Source organism: Sylvia atricapilla, chromosome 19 (assembly GCF_009819655.1).
Source record: "Sylvia atricapilla isolate bSylAtr1 chromosome 19, bSylAtr1.pri, whole genome shotgun sequence".
In the NCBI taxonomy this organism is placed as follows: domain Eukaryota; kingdom Metazoa; phylum Chordata; class Aves; order Passeriformes; family Sylviidae; genus Sylvia; species Sylvia atricapilla.
Genome location: NC_089158.1, coordinates 1,953,771 through 1,970,725, shown reverse-complemented (window position 1 = coordinate 1,970,725; position 16,955 = coordinate 1,953,771). Strand labels below are relative to the sequence as shown.

At 46.0% G+C, this 16,955-nt stretch overlaps 1 protein-coding gene across 1 annotated transcript in view; it reads left to right on the top strand.

Annotated features, from left to right (window-relative positions):
- The window catches only part of PAPPA (pappalysin 1), a 175,839-nt gene that overhangs the window by 112,990 nt on the left and 45,894 nt on the right, over nt 1-16,955 (top strand). Inside the window, exons 11-13 of the mRNA XM_066332468.1 lie at nt 9,448-9,561; nt 9,964-10,099; nt 13,645-13,858. Of these exons, the coding sequence (XP_066188565.1) occupies nt 9,448-9,561; nt 9,964-10,099; nt 13,645-13,858 (464 nt within the window). The remainder of the gene's footprint in view (nt 1-9,447; nt 9,562-9,963; nt 10,100-13,644; nt 13,859-16,955) is intronic.

Sequence of the window (16,955 nt, the reverse complement as noted above, 5' to 3'; positions counted from 1 at the left end):
TTCCCACCTTTGTCCGTCCAAAATCCCTTTGAAGCATTTGGCCTTCCAGCAGAGCTGCTCTGTCGCTGTGTGCACACTGTGAGCTCTACTAGCTGGAGAGGGAAAGCCTCACTCTGGAAATGTACCTGTTTCCCAGTTGTTGTTCCTGGTGAGAAAGGCTGAGCCTTGTCAGATGGGTGTTCCTCCAACCGCTCTGCTCCCAGTCCATCTTCTCAGAGCCTGCTCCTGAAGGGCAGTGAGGCTGAAGGAGCTGTGAGCTTCCTCTTTCACACAACACTTTAATTCCTCCAGTAACAACTTCTGAGAGCAGCTTGGAGTTCCTGTGAACTCCCCTACAAACCTTAGACATCAAGGACTAAATGCTCCAAGTATTTTGACTTAACCTGTTGGAGTTTGGGGGTTATCAGAGCAACCAGGGTTGTTCCAAGGTGAGAGGGGAGTGACAGGCATTCCCAGACAAGCCTTTTTATTGGGTGGAGATGTGCACGGGCTGGAGGCAGCAGCTGCCCTGTGGACTCTGCCTGGATGGTGCAGCTCACTCACAGGAGTTTGTTTGCAGGATGGTGTTTTCCTTACTCTGCCGTTTTGGTGCGAAAAGCCCAGTGAAACAAGGGGGAACCTTTTGATTTGCATGCCACGAGCCATGTCTTCAGGTATTGAGAAACAAGCCAGAGGGTTTAATCTCGATTGATCCCCTTTGATGTAGGGCTGGTAGTTGGGTGGGGACTGAAAGGTTTTGCCAGCTGAGGTGTGACTTCTCCCTGGAGCACAGGGCAGCTCCTCCGAGCCCCCCTCCACATTCCCCTGGTGCCTCTCTCAGCCTTCCCTTTTCCTATTAAATCCAGGGCCTCTTCCCAATGTTTCATCTCCCTGGATGTATCCAATTAAGGCCTGTTGACAGCCCAGAGCAGACTTACACCCTCAGGATTAGAGGCATGTGTATGTCTTCATATAGGAAAGGACAACAACAGGGTGTCTGGCTGGCTCACTGGGAGCACAGTGGGGAAAGCTGAACAGCCTGGAGAGGGAAAAGGAGCCAGGGGGGAGAGATTTGCACCCCCAATTATCTCTGCCTGTGGAAATGCTGTGTGCTGAGTGCTGCGTGTGGTTTACACAGCGTGTTTACACGGGCCATAACCCTAAACAAAGCTGAAAAGCACAGCTTTAACTCTGGAAATAAAAGTACTGGAAACCCCTGGTTTTCTGCACATGAGAAAGTTTTGTTCTTTAAACACACAGATGTTTTTAAATGAAAAATCACTCTTTTGACCTTTTCTGAGTGTGATCATGTGTTTGGGGCTGACATTAACCACTGCAGGGCTGTTTGCCTCAGGCACAGGCACAGCTTAGCCAGGGGTCTGCAGGGCTCAGGGTGGCACCTGCCTTGGCTCACTTCTCCTGGGAGTGGCTCCTGTGCCCCCTGAACACTCAGAGTGGTGCAGGGACTTGGGGTGAGCTATGACCAATATTTAGGGTTTGCTCCTACTGTACTGGAAACAAAAGCATTTTGTCTTGGTTTGGGTTTTTTCCCTGCTTGAGAGCTGAAAGATTTGTGGCTTAATTTTTTTTCTTATATATCTCTCTTTATATCAGTGTCGTTGTCCATGTGCTTCTAAGCATCTCTGTTCACCTCAGCCAGAACTGAGGTGGAGAACACAAGTTCTTAAGGGATTTGTTGTTGTTGCTTTTATGCTTTCTCCACCTAGCCCTGTGTTTTCTTCATCCAAACAAACAAATGGCACCAGCTCTGGGAAGGAAGGAGAGGATGTTACCAAGCGGATTGTACCAACCCACCAACCCAGGAGCTGCAAAAGTATAACAAATCTAGTGAGCCAGAACCATGAATATAATAACAAAAATATATTTAAGATCCTCCTAAAGTGTGGCCCACATTCTGCCTTTGATAGTTTGATTTTCTGGTGCCAGCTGCTCCCATATGAAATGCCCCAGTCAAAGGAAAAAACAAAACAAAAAAAGTTCGCTTTTGCTCTGTTCCTCGGTGATGAAAGCTGATGGGATGGGATTGTTTTGCTTTGCTGCAGCACCCCACAGCCAGCCTTGGCCCACAGCTCCACGAAGCTGAGCTGCAGTGGACCTGGCCAGTCCAAGTTAGAGACGGGCAGCTCGGGAACCCGAGCGCTCAGCCAACAATAATGTTCTGGCTCCTGTATTTGTTTAACCTCGCTCTCCAGTGGATGGATATACAGTCTGCTAAAGCACTTATCAGTCTATAATGCCTTCACACTTCTGTGAGCAGTAATGTGGAAGCTGTAGACAGGAGCTTGTGCTGCAGCTTGAAAATGTCTTTTAGTTTTAATGAGGCTGATACTCGCAGAACTGAAGGCTAAGTTCTTGTTTGGGTGCTGCTGCTTGATCCTGTCTGTCTAGCCCATTGCAGGGGTGCTGTTGCTACTAGTAGGAGTATTTGTGAATTTGAGCATAATAACAGACTGCAAATCAGGGCTAAATCTAGGAACTATAGCTCTGAGGTGAGATCCCAGCAGTGCTGGCATGGAAGACGCTGTTGTTTGAGAGCAGCATCTTTATGTCCTACTGCTGAGTTGAGGAAATAGCAGAGGTCTGACAGGAATAAACAGGAGCACATGTCAAATTGCTGGATTGCACTTTCATGTGCTGCACAGGAGACTGTGTTGCGCACTCAAAACTGTCTCTTGATTCTGCATCCCTTCAGTTTGCATCTCTGAATGGCAAAAGAAGCAGGGGCAAGTGCAAATTGCACCCAGGAGCTCCAGATGCTGGGTTTGCTTGTGGGCTGCCGTAAAAGATGAGTTGATTTTTAAATCCCATTAGTGCAATTATTTCTTATTTTTCTCAATCTATTTTTCTGTAGTTTCAGGCCTTGGCTTAACTGATGTCCTTGGGGTGATCCTTTGAACCGTGCAAAAATCATCTGGTTAGGGTTTTATTGGAAAATCAAAACTCCTCATTGTTTTTTTTTTGTTTGGTTGGTTTTTTTTTTTGGTTTTTTTTTTCCATGAGTCCAGCAAGCATCCTAGATATTTGATTACACCTGGCTGGCTGTCAAAGCCCATGTGAGTTTGGGATAGGGCCAGTCAGAACTGATTTACAGTTTTTTTCAGGTATGCCATGTGAAGTTTATGGTTTGATGTGATTTTGATTTGAACTCACTGGTTTTAAATGAAGTTTGCTTTGAATCTGGAGATAACAGAAATTCAAAGGGAAGCTCAAAGAATGCAGGTCTGCATGATTTAAAAATGGAAATATATTGTTCATATCAGCTCTTTGGAAGTGAAATAACTGCATTTTTGAGAGAGCTAAAGTTAATAACACACCTTGAATACACATGCAATCTGGGCCATCATCTAATGGAAATCCCTGTAGCTCCTTTTCGCTTGCCTCAAACTAAACCAACTTATGTGACAGAATGAAATAGCCCTTGCATCTCCCACTCATTTCTGAATCACAGCCCTGTGTAACATCCAAAAATCTGAGAAAATTTCCCTTTGGAGATGAACACTATTGTTGCAAAGTAGAGGAATTTATCATCATGTCACATTGCAGGCAAACTATTGGTGCCCTGTCCGTGGTGTTTTCACAGAAAGGTCACTTTCCAATTACTAAAAAATCCAGCCAAATCTTCAGCTGAAAATCGTGGCTCTGTGCTAAGGAAGATGTAATATCATGCTAATAAAACACTGAGTCTGCAAGGTCCAGACACATCAGCAGCTCCAGGTTCAAAGTGGATGTGGCTGTGCTGAGACTGGGCATAGGGACTGGCAGCGGGGCTTTGTTTCCTCCTGCAGGAGATGTAAGCTGCTTCCCAATCCCACGGCCAAATCCTGTTCTTCATTACACAGGGAAAATTGACAGATGAGATTTCCTCTGACTTCTGAGCCAAGTGAATCTGGGAGTAATATAGCATCAGTGTGTTACCCCAGGAGTTTCATCAGCTTCCAGTTGATAAAGCTTTTCTGTGGATCACCTACCCACACGCCTTTGTCCTGGAGCAGGACACGCTGCAGTTTTTCATCTTTTGCCATCAGACCTTTAAGCACCCCAATGAAAAACTGGCAAAACCACACAAAGAGCATAAAACAGTAAAACTGTGTTATCAGACACAGAGGAGAGTTTTGGGGGAGAAGCTGCAGTTGATGAGCATCAGAGGTGAAGGAAATTTGCTGCTGTGGCAGTAGACGTAAGGTAAGGTGGCTGTTGAAAGAGAAAAACTCAGGTTTCTTCTCTCATTTTAAGCCTAGACGATCTGCTGCAGAATCCCAGATTTGGTTTTAGTTTTTTATTTTATTTTATGCTGCAGAAACCCATTGTTAGTGCACATAAAATTAAATGTGGGAAATAAAAACCTATTTGGGAAAAATATCTTTGAATGTTTTCCTGAAGTTTTAGAGGCCAACCTGGAATTACCCAAGACTGACATTCATAGTTGGGCAGGCAACTCTGGACTCAGATTTCTGATGGGATAAGTCCACTGACAAAGACATCTCATAAAGACATTTGTCTGAAAGTACTTCTGACTAGAATCTAGAAGCAAACCCAGAGCAAAATTCCTCATGCTGCTGTGTGTATAATTTCCATTTGAGCTCTTTGGGCTCCTGAGGTTTGAAATGGTCAGAGAAATTGGCTGGGGTTTAAGGTGTTTGATGGAGCCCAAATGGTGGCCTTTTCATTGGTTCAGTGCTCACTCATGTAGGCAACTTCATTTTTCCCTAACTCCAACCCAATTCCCAGCCTAAATGAGAAAAGCAGTGCAACAGCTTTGAGAACAGATTGGAGGTCTGTGCTGCAGTCGGCAAACTGGGTGGTGTCCATGTGGCAGTCAAGCTGCCTTACAACACTGGGCAATAAACAAGCAGGAACCTTTCTGATATTTAGCAACTGCACCGTGGTTTCTCATCTTGGGTAAGATTAATCTTAGGTCAGCAAGAACAATAACATATTTAAGAATAGAAGGTCTGGGTGACTGCCAGAGCCCTGATCTGGCAAGAGAGGGAGAAAGTTTTCAATTGTAAGGGATGGGTTAAATGCTGCTTATGTCATGGTTGGGATCCTCTGGCATGTGTTGAGTTAAATACAAATAGCATTCTGCAGAGCAAACAGATAAATATTGTAGATTAATTAGGTTTCAGTATTATGGCTGAAATCTGTTCTTTACCTGGGTCTTCAAACAAGAGAAGATATTCTGTTTACACCTCCATGAGCTTTGTATCAGTCTGAGTTTTTCTGTGCACTTCTGCAGCCTCACTGAGGATGTTTTGTGCTCAATAATTTGCTGGTACTGTGAGTTTTACCAAGAGATCTTGTTCCTGCCTGCTCCATGGTTGCAGTTTTGCCAACAGGACAGGGTACAGCCTCTTTAATCCCAGAAAAACTCTGAGCTGTGTGTCTGGGTGCAGAAGTGTCAGCAGCACAGTCCCCTGTAGAAAGGAGTGGGGAGAGGAAACTTTTGGAGCACAGTCTCCACGTCCACGCTCCTCTCCAGAAGGAGGATGCTCACCACTGCCTGACCAAGTGCCCATGATGCTCCTCGCAGCCAGACAGAGCTCGAGGACACGGTCTGGAGGAAGCCCTGCCATGCTTCACCAGATGGGATTTTGGGAGCAGACAGATCTGGGAACTGGAGGTTTGCTCTGTTTCCAGCTGCCCCTGGGCATGCAGACAGGCACATCCTCTCCAACCACGGTGCCAGAGCTGAGTAGGGCAACATCCGAGCTTAAATAGCAGCTTTTCTGTCTGCATTTAGAATTGTTTTGATGTTACAATGCTATGTGAAGCAGCAGTGTATGCAAAGCCTGAGGTGTCTGACTGTGCTTGCTCAGTGGGGAGCTCAGAGTGAGATGAGGTCTGTGTTTAGCCCACTCCTGTGGGGAGCTGTATCCTCACACCTGTGTGTGCTCTCAGGGACATCTGAGCATCTTTTCGTGGCTCATAGCTTCTATCCCCAGCACACCTGTGTGATGTGGGGGAACATCATCCTCATCTTCTAGACTGGGAGCTCAGGCCTGGAGAAGCCATGTGCTGCCCAGAAGGTTGTACTGGGGCCGTGCACTGCCACATTTGGGCTGGTTTCTAGTCCAGTGCTCAGTCCGGGGAATTTGAGATCCTTAACCTGTAGTTTAGCTGCAACAGGAACTCATCAACGTAAATTCACTTTGCCTGCAGTCACGGGATGGCTGGGAATCATTCACAAGGGCGCCTTCCAAAATTTGCTCTTCAGCAAATTTTCCCATATTACTTTGAAGGAAATGGAGTTGATTGCAATAGTAAATGTGTTTTTGATGTGGCAAAAAGCTAAGTGATCCCAATATATCACTTTTCCCTTTCTGCTGACACATTCCTCGGTCCCCCTGAGTGGGAGAAGGAAAACAGGAGAGGCGGTTTGAAGAACATGTTGTGTCTTTGATTGACAAGAGGTTGTATAAATCAGTCAAGGGGAATCCTCCAGGCATTCCCTCTTGTGGGAAGATCCCACAGTGCTCCCTGGCCTTGATCGTTCTGTCTGGCGATGTTTGTGTACAAAATGTGTGGGTGGGAGACGAGCTGGATTTGAACCTCCGAGAGGAACAGACATCAGCTCTTCTAATTGAAAGCAGCTTCCTCGGGAGGGGGATGACATGGGCTTCCAGTAACTAGACACAAATAGTCGCCTCACATTTGGAGCACACACTGAGCTCCTGTGGATATCCCAGTTTGCTGTGTGGGTCTGAGGATCTGGATAAGCCCCAGTGAGTGAAGTTTGGAGCACTGTGTGATGCTGTCATTCTTCAAAGCAAATACTTCAGTGATTTGTAACACCCTGAAATGAGAAGTCCACCTATGTGTTCTCCTCTTGGCAGCTGTCAGGTGCTTTAGCTGCTGGTTTGCATCACTGTAGCAAACTGGAGGATGTTTGGATATGATCTGTTTCTCATAAATGTGAATTCCTGTGAATAGCAATGATGAGAGATGAGATATTGTCTTCCAGGACATTGGAACTTGTAGTTCTGAAAGTACTGGTATTGCAGTAATCACAGAATCGTTTAGGTTAGGAGAGATCTCTATGATCATTGAGTCCAATCATTAACCTAATTAATAGGGGCCTTCTGGCTGCTGCCACATTCTAGGGATGCCTTAAAAACAGAGGTGTGAAAGACTCTTCCAGCAGGTGATTCTCAGACTTGGCAGGTGTGATGTGACATTCAGTGCCCGGGCAGAATTGAAACCAATTGAAACCGGGATGGATTTACCACTTGTGTTGGAGCCTGGTGAGATGGTGCAGTCTGTAGGTGACAGGAGCTGTTTATCCAATCCAATTGCTTTCAGGGAAACTTAAAGAACTTTTTTTTCTTTTTGCCATTACCTAGTTTACTGGCCAGCAGTGAGTGGAGAAGAGGCTCTTGTAGCCATTCATCTCTGTTAGACTTTTGCCACACTTCTCAATTAGACTGTTCTAAAAGAGCCTTTTACCCCAGGACCACTTTGAAACACTTGTCTGGGTAGTGATGGATCAACCTCAGCAGGGGGAAGCTTACCTAACCTGCTCAAACCAGGCCAGTCTGACAGCCCACGTGGCCTGAACACAGGCTCTTTATGCAATGCTCAGATTTTTGTTAATATTCTCCGGCAGAAGCAGAAAGTGCTAGGGTTCACACACGCACACAAATCAAACAAGGCATTTAAAAGTTATCTGAGATTTCCAGCCCACCTCAGCAGGGGTTTATTTTGGGTTAGAATCAAACTTTTGGTGAAGGTCTGGGTGATTTCTTAATATGAGTTTTCACTCATCCATTAAGTGGCACTTAAAAAGCACCTTTTTGGACCAATAGAGCAGGAGAAGTAAGAATAAGAACAAAATCATATAAAAGTAATGAGACCTTTGTTCAAGTCAAAGAGCTCTCTGACCATGTATACTGCAGATGTGGGTAAGATAAATTCCCTAGCTGGAGAAGTATTACAAACCCTGCTCCCAACAAGAGACAGGCTGCTGAAAACGCAAGAAGGGAGAGTTGCGAAACGGTACATGTCGAATTGCTGGCCTTGATTTCAAATGCCAAAGATAGTTTGTGTAAAGCCTTGCACTGCTGTAAAATGTAACACTATCCACTGGCTAGCCTCAATGAAGCTTGGTCCCAGTTGTTTCAAAAAATAAATAAACTAAAAATCTTCTTCCAGCCCATTAAAGCTGATTTATGTTTTGCCTGTAAGATTCCTCTGTGCTGGATCTTGAGGGACTCAGATTTTAAAGGGGATTACCTCACTTTTAGCCAATCTGGTTTCACATTCCCAGGCATCCCAGGCTGTCTTTGCAGTGCCCAGACTTTGCCTGCCGAGACCAAGAGGGCATTTCCATGCAGTTATTGAGTGGGCATAGGATTTTGGGTGGCTGTTAATTTTCTTGTTTCACTTCACGGCTCTCCTTTTGGCTTAATAATCAAATTGCTGAGGGGAACAGCTTTACTGACAGCACATCAGTACAAGGAATTCCATTTCTTCCTATGGTAATGACAGTCAGTGACTTCTCGAAAAGAGTTGAGAATCCAACAGGTACCTTTCAGATGCTCCAGGAGCCTCAGCTCTAAGTATCCCTCCAATGCAGAAGTAACTTTTTCCGTGGTGGACGTTTCCTTTTTTTCTGTTGGCTGTGGAGGTGAAGGCTGTGGTTGTTCATGCGTCTTTTTTGAAGTAGCTTCACTGAGCAGTGTGTTCTCCGGGTAAATCGGACCATTTATTGCAGCTCTCATTTTCACATTTGACATACCAATGGCATTGCAAGGCTCTCTGGCACTTAGATTTTGGCTTTTTTTTTTTAGCTTTCCATCCATAACATGACTTGGGAATCACGTACTTTACTGAAAAGAGCAGTTTGCCTCCAATCCCACTGCTGCCTGCCATGGAAAGGCTGCAGGTGTAGGAAAAAGGTGATTCCACTTGCAGAACTGGTTGGTAAAAGAAGAAGCCAGTTGACTTAAATGGGATTCTAGAGGCAGGACTTTCCTGGCTGCACCTGGTTCCAACTTTACAGGGCCATGTGGGGTTCCTTTGGGATTACAGTAATATCAGGTTTAAATAGGGCATGCTGGGGCACTGTGGCACCTTCACACTGTCTGTGCTGGGAGCTGAGGTGTTCAGGAGTGATGCTCACTCGGACTCCAGTGGGAAGAGTCCTGGCCCATTTGGGTGGGAGGAAAGTTGTTCTAAATGTTGTCAGAGGTACCAAATTCAGAGGACATTGTTGGCAGCTATCCAGCTGCTGTGAGTCTTTAGCTCCTGTCCATATTTCAGTTTTTCTTATTGGGGTGGAAGACGTAGAAACTTAATTTTGAATAATCCCATGGTATTTAGAAGCACAGTTATTGTGCATTCCTTTATCCTAGGAGTGCACCTGGACTTTGTTCCCCCACTTCAAGCAGTCAGAATCCCTCCTTGCTGCCCTCTGCATCAGTTTTGGTGTTTCTTTTTTCCCTGCTGCAGATGTGTCGGACCAAGGTGATCGACCTGAATGATGGTGTCTCCCAGTACGCCTGGTACCCCTGCACAGCCAACTTCCAGTACTCCCACATGACACAGACCATTTTCTGGCTGAAGGTAGGAAGTGCACACATAATTCAGAAGTTTCCTCTTTGCTTGCCTCTACAAAGATTCTCCAGCAGGCCAAATATCATGGGCCAGCCTTCCCAGGGCCAAGCTGCTCCTTTCTGAAGTATGTTTAGAGCAAAAGAGCAAAACAATGTCTTTGAGCACTGTCTAGAGAGTCAGTAGTGAAGTCCCCTCGTGTGTGACAGGGCTATTGAATTTCTGAGAGGGTTCAACTGCAGGGCTGTTTGACTTGAGTTTATCTAGTTTGTGTAGGAGAGATTGGAAGAGAAGATTTCTTTGTGATCTGGGATGGGAATTCTTCTTTTAAAAGTTCTGGACTGACTCCTGGGGATTTTTTAAAGCCCACCACAGTCCTTCACCTCAGGCTTTGTGGGATTTGTGTTTTCCCAGGCTTATTTTTCCCAGCCTATGGTGGCTGCAGCAGTCCTTGTTCACTTGGTCACTGATGGGACCTACTACCTGGACCAGAAGCAGGAGACCATCGGTGTGCAGCTGTTTGACACCAAAGAGCAAAGCCACGACCTTGGTAAGACTGTGTTGTATTAAACTCCCTCTTTACTGCTTGCTCAACCTGCTGATTGCCCCAATCACCAGTACTCCTGCTCAGTTTTTTTCAGATTTAGACAAAAAAGGTGCTTGTTCAATGCTCCAGGCCCTGAGTCTCACTAGAGTTTGTTGAAAATGATGTGTTATTTTATACAGACTTTTCTCCATAGCTGTTCACTCTCTTTTCAGAGGTGAACTGAAAAGATTAGCTCCTCTCCAGTCACTAAAATCAGCAGTATCTCAGTGTTTCACACCCAACACTGCCCTGGAGGGACGCTGATGGTGCTACAGATGAGCCTCTGTGAGCAGGGAGTGAGGGACCTGCAGCAAAGGCTTCTGTTTCACAGGGAATGTTCGGTGATCTCTAGTCCTGCTTGCAGGGAGGTTTCTAGAGCCATTTAATGGCCCAGCATTCCCCAGGTGAAGTATTTCAGGTGGTGAAGGTCCAGCCCCAGGGCTCCTGGTGTGGCCTGAAGCAGATGTGCCTGACAGAGGCAGGAGCTGTGCTTGTGCTGAAGTGCTGGGATAGACAGGATTAGTCTCTGCCCTTGGCACAGGGCCCTAAACTGAGAGAGTTGTGTCTGGTGAATTGATCCAGGCTGCATTTAAGCTCCAGAACCCAGGAGCTCTCCCTGGCTCCCAACTCTGTGTCAGGGTAGGACTTGCATAATCCCTTTCCAGATGTTCTCTGCCTTTTTTTTTTCACTGAGGAGAAAGCTGGCCAGGTCACCTTGAGAGCAGTTTTTAAGGAAACATAACTCCCATCCCCCAGCTTTCTTTTTTACCATAGCATTTCAATTTTAATGAGCTGAAACTCAAATGAGCTTCCCACCAGTGATGAGAAGGAGAAGGGACACAGAGTGACAGGTGCTGGGTGAGCATCCAGAATAATATAGAATTTGGTGGGAACAAAACAAAGGAAATGCGTGCGGTGTCTGTTGTCCAAGAACAAACTGACATTCTTAACAAGTTGTGCAGGTTGAGTCAGGATGGCTCCCAGTTTGCCAGAGCCCTTGGATTAATCTTACCCTCCTTTTGCAAAACAGTGGCACATAGCTCTATCCCTCTGAGAAATAAATGATGGAGACACGAGCATGCCAGCAGTACTTAATGTGACATTTTATGGGGGCAGACAGGCAGACTGGGAGAGAAAGAGAACAAGAAAGAGGAGCAAAGAGGAAACTGAGGGTTAGGTTTTGAAATCTTCAATGAAGTTGCAACATGAGTTTGGCATGGCTCAGCCTGATGTCTGGATGTCCTCCCAGCTGAAATGCTGCTTTCATCATGGAAAAGCCCCTTTGACCTTTCAGACGAGGCTGCCTGGAGCAGAGGAGAGGTGTAGGTGGGCTACCTGGCAGTTCTCACTCAGGCAGAGCTCTCCATTGCTGTCCTGTCTAAGTTTTGACAGTGACACGAAGTCCTTTTCCTGGATATTGTATTTCATGTGTTTGAATTATCATCACGGCAAGCTGAAAACTGCATGTTGGCATGCACTGGGGGCAGGACTGACTGAGACACTCAATGAGCCTTAAGCAGAAATTCGTGGCAAACTAAAAGTACATCCAAAAGGAAACAGCAATAATTTAAATCTCAATCAGTCCTCAGAGTGCTAAAGACACTGCCATGAGCAAAGCACAGCCTATCCAGACATGCAGCTTCCCGTCTTGATCAGAGCAAGTGGACTCCCAGAAAATAATGTGAAGTTTCTTCTAAGTCCTGATAGGAGATGGAGAGGTTTGGATGCCAAACACTTCAGCACTGCTGGTTCAGAGCCATTGTAGACACCAGGGCTCAGCTGCTGAGCTGAACAGAGCGGTGCAGAGGGGGGCTCTGGCTGTCCCCATGGGCACCTGTACCATCTTCATGGCTTACAGGAGGGGAATTAAAAATCCCTGACCGTTGTCCTGGTCAGGGTCAGAAATAACCAGCAATGCGGCACAGCTCTGAGGGTCTGTTCTGTTGTGGACACCACCTGAGTGCAAGGAATGAAACAGAAGTGAATAAACAGCCTCATACCATAAGGTCTTTCTTGGCTTTCCATCAGAGAAGGCAGAAACTTCCAAGGAATTTGGGAACCCGGGATTCTGAGTATTAACTGCACCTGTTTGTAAGTGAGAAACGTGCGCTGTTCCGCAGGGAGCTGATATCAAAAGACCTGTGGGAGGCAAGTAGACAGGGAGGTTATTTCAGGGTCAGGTGAAGACCAAAACAAAAAGAGGCTTGCTTTTTTATTTTATTTTTTTATTACAGGAAGATTTTTCTTTAAGTAGAGGGTGGGAGATAGATGTTTAAAGAGTGTGTCTTAATTCACAGGAAATCACTTTCTAAGCAGAAAAATGAAAGTCTTTTTATTCCTTCCCTTTTGAGTCAAGAAATCTGAACTGGGGAAAAAAAATAATAACAGAAATCCCTGAGCCAGTTAAACATGCAAATAGAATTTATTTTATTTTCAAATTTGTAAGTGTATCAGGGTAGCCAAGGGGCCTGGGCCAAAGCCATTGCTGGGGGAGCTCCAGTGAAGCAAATGGATCTGGAGCCAAGCTGATCCTCGGAGTGATGCCATGGAGCTGTGGAGGCAGAGCCTTGCAGGCAGCCAGCAGGCCATGAATCTCAATTAATGAATTTTGAGGGCAGCCGACAGCTGTCTGTCCTCTGCCTTCCCCCTGAGATGAGTTTGGCCCATTTCAATTCAGGTTGCTTCTACCTGAAAATGGGAATTTCTTCCCAGCTGTCACTGAGTGACTTCTCCACTGGACAAAAGGGATTCAGAAGTCTCTTTGCCACCTCTCTGGTGTTTCTCTGCACTGCAACCTTGAGGTGGTTTTATTTCCCCAAGACACAATCCTTTTCTTCCCGAGTGAGATCACCTGTAAAATCCTCAGTGGCTCCATCGCTCTCATTTCTATCTCTAGGACCAAATCTGGTTTTTTCTTGCAAAGAACAAGATACCCTCAGGCTCAAAACTATTGAAGAAAAAAACAAATCTGAGCAAATTTAGTGGAAAACTCATGAGAAAAAAAAAAAAAAAAAAGAAAAAAAAAAAAAAAAAAAAAAAAAAAGTTTTCCAGTGAGTGCTAATGACATGCACAGCTCCAAACGAGCTGCTGGTGCCCCGGCCCTGGCGCACAAAGCCCCGCAGCCTGCCGGCACTGTTTGATCCTGCACATAAAGGCTCCAAGTGTCCTCTAGGACTCGCTTGACAATAGTGTGACTCTGCTTCCCCCGTGCTGGTTGCTCCTGATTTAGCAGAGCACAATAGAAACGGAGCCGTGGTCTAAAGGAGCGGCTCCGAGGGCCTGCCGCGCTCGCCGAGAGAATGGCAGCCTTTCTTCAGCTGTCTGGAGGGATCTGCTTCTCGGCTAAGCTCTCCAGAGCCATTTGGGAAGCCCCTCCAGGCAGCTTACCATAACTTTTCAGCTCTATAGGGCCGTTCCTCTGGGTGAAATGCCTCTGAAGTGCCCACGGCTTGGGGAAGCAATTGTGTTAAGCCTGACCCTTCCTCTGATCTTGTCTCTCCTCTGGCAGGTGTCCACGTCCTGAGCTGCAGGAACAATCCCCTGATTATCCCCGTCATCCATGACCTCAGTCACCCTTTTTATCACACCCAGGCTGTCCTCATTAGCTTCAGCTCCCAGTTTGTGGCCATCTCCGGGGTGGCCCTGCGTTCCTTCCACAACTTCGACCCCATCACCATCAGCAGCTGCCAGCGAGGACAGACGTACAGCCCCGCGGAGCAGAGGTGAGCTGTCAGCCCGGGCCGGTGCCTCAGCGCCGCCGAGGGGCAGCAGGGCCACGGCGGCTGAACCCTGCTGACCCCTTTGTGTCCCGGCCAAAGGAGCGGCAGTGTTCTCATTGATCGGGATGGATGGGGCATTTAACCCGCCTGGGATGCCGCTAGTGAATTATTTCCTCTTCCTTTCTCCTCCCTCCTTTATGCCAGGCCTGGAATTGGGGCCGGTTCGCTCCTCAGGGTTGTCGTGCTGGCCGCTCACACGGGAGATCAATCTGAAGCGCTCTGTGCGGCCACAGTGCCACGGGCACGTCCCGGGGAAGGGACAGCGTGGGCACAGAGTGACTCCTGTGCCCTGCAGGGGACAGATCCTGCCAGGTGCCCAGCCCTGGGCTGCTGCGCCGTGGCCATCTGCGTCTGCCGTGCCTTTATGGCTGGGCGAGGCCCTCAGCACCTCTCTGGATCCAGCCCCCGTTCTGAAAAGCTCTGTGGGACCCCCCAGGATGAAAGGTTTATGGCTACCGTTTTATTCTTGTTGTTATTACAGACACATCAATAGATCACCACCAACCCCTCTCAGTCTCTGCTTTACAGCATCCCACAGAGATTGTGACCTTTCGTGGCCTCTGGTGCAGCAGCTTCATGGATCCTTTCAGCGAGGCAGTGAAAAGAAGAGGAGAGAATTTAGCAAAACCCCTGAAAGAATATTTTTTTTTTCCCCCTTCCTTTGTGAATTCAAAGTTGTGAGCAGTTGTCATACCATAGCGGCAGCAATAGTAAAACAAGTTGCATATCCCAGCAAACCTCTGCTCAGCCTCCTAAGCAAGCTGTCAGGTTTTTTGATAATGCTCTGACTTGTTTTTAGGACCTGCTTTTATTCCAGGAAAGGCGGGAGGGGGAGAAGGGGGAGAGGGGAGGGAAAATAAAATTTTAAAAAAAGGAGTATATCTATAGCTAAATCAATCCAGTCAGTGTGTTCTGACCTAGATTCAAAGCGTCTGATCATTCTGTGCAATAGGTTGTATAAATTCAGAGGCCCAAAGACAGCAGGATCAAGTTTCAGATAAGTCTGGTGGTGGAAATGTGGCCAAATCCCAGCGCTGAAGCAGGACAGAAAAAGGGCAAGAAAGCCCCACTGGAAGGAGATGATGGGAAGCAACAGGGAGCTCAGGAGGACTGAGCCACAGGGCCACATTCCACTGCCCTCTCAAGTTTTCAGTAGGAATCAAACCATTTGTTCCCTTATGGAACTAGAAGTGCTCTGTGTTTAGAAAGTTATTTCCTTAATAATAAAAAAAAGCATCCCCCTTAGGCAAAACTTCAGTGAGCCCATCGACCCAACCTTTAGAAATCCCTTGAGGCAGAATCACCTGGTTTTTGCCTCTTATTTTTCTTCTTGATTTTTTGGCATAGTTTTGGTTTTGGGGTGCACTGAACCCTCTCAACCTCTGCTCTCACAAACCCATCTGAGCCTCACTCATTCCAAGTAATGTTTTAGGTCTTGCAGGTTCCAGTACTGGATTTATCATAAAGTTTCCCATGCCTGTCAGGGAACTAGAAACTCTCAAAAGTAAAGCCCTGGTCCAAAGAAAATTGAAATCAGTGGAATTATTTCCACTGATGACAGTGCTTCAGTGAAGAGTCAGTCCCCAGTTTGCCTTGCGGTGGGATCATTTGAGGTGACCAGATCTGTTTTCTTCTGAACAAAAAACTCTGAGCAATTCAGGTACCCAAGATGTAGAGAAAGTTGTGCATTAAGCTGTGCAGCCAGGAAATAGGTGACACCTTTGCTTTCACCTGATGTCTTCTTCCTTGGTTATTTTACCCAAAACAGGAAGAACAGAGAAAGATAGATTTTAAAAATAACTTCTTAACCAGTTCAGAGGCTGGATGTGGGTTTTCTGTCTCCCCTGCTCACTGTCTGCCTATCAGATTCCCTTGGAGTGCCAGTCCCACATTGCCCATCTTTCCCTTCTCCCCTTTCCCCACTGGTTGGATTTGCCTAATATGATTTTTAAGGTATTGATTGAATTTTTAAAGAAACTTGCCTTCCTGTGTGTGATCATCAGTTTTGCCGCTTTCATTTTTGTTAGGTCAACATGGATATTTTTGCCTGCTTTTTGGCTTCTCTCTACAAGAGGTATTATTTCTCTCTTTCAAGGAGAATTATTTTGCTTGGAGAGGATTTATAGCCAAATACAGATATTTCTAGGCAAGGGTGCAGATTTTAAAATTATGAGGGAAAGGAAATATATTGTCCCTTAAAAGTTAACACAGTTTTTATTTTGAAGGTGAATTAATCCCTCCCATGGGTTAGTGACAACTTAATAACTGAAAATAGAACATGCACTTACTCTTCTTTCTAAAATATGCATTATAGTTAATATTTTAGAGAAAAATGGGCTTCAGTCTAAAAGTCCAATTAAACTTTATTTGTCCTCGGTCATCATTAGTTGTTTTGAAAATCCATTCTATCCTCTTGAAGACATTTATAGTTTGGAAATTCCTACTCTGTCCTTACCAGTTTTATTCTTCCAGTTGTTTTTTCTGCTGCCAGGGACTACAGGCTCTTTTTCTGTTGTTGTTTTGTTTTCAGCAGAAGTTTACCTCACTGCTGGAGATGTGCCGTAAAAATGACACTCTTTATTTTCACATTGCATCCTTAGACCAGATGTAATGTCCTGGTTAGTTCTTCTCTTGTGCTTTATAGCTCAAATTATTATACTTTGACTCTTTCCTGTGTAGCCTCATGCAGTGGACGGTGAAATTGGGTGTGCAGAAGCAGAGGTGTAATTTCCCACCCCACAGTCACTCAAGCAGCAAGGAGGCCTGGTGTGCTCTGGCTGCCTTTGACAGTGGTTCCTCAAAAATCAGGTTTTTGTCTTTTTCACTGGTAGAAAACATTAGCTGCAGTCACCCATCCCTGGCAAAGCAGTTTATGGGAAGTGCTGCTTTTCCTTGGTGCCACTTCCCTGCCATGGTCACCAGAACTGTTCTCTCCACCACCCCTCCTGGTGCCATTGTTCCTCTTCTGCAAACTGCAGGCAGGAGAGCCCAATTCACCCAATTCAGCTGTCAGAACTGTGCATTTCAGGAGTTTCCATCT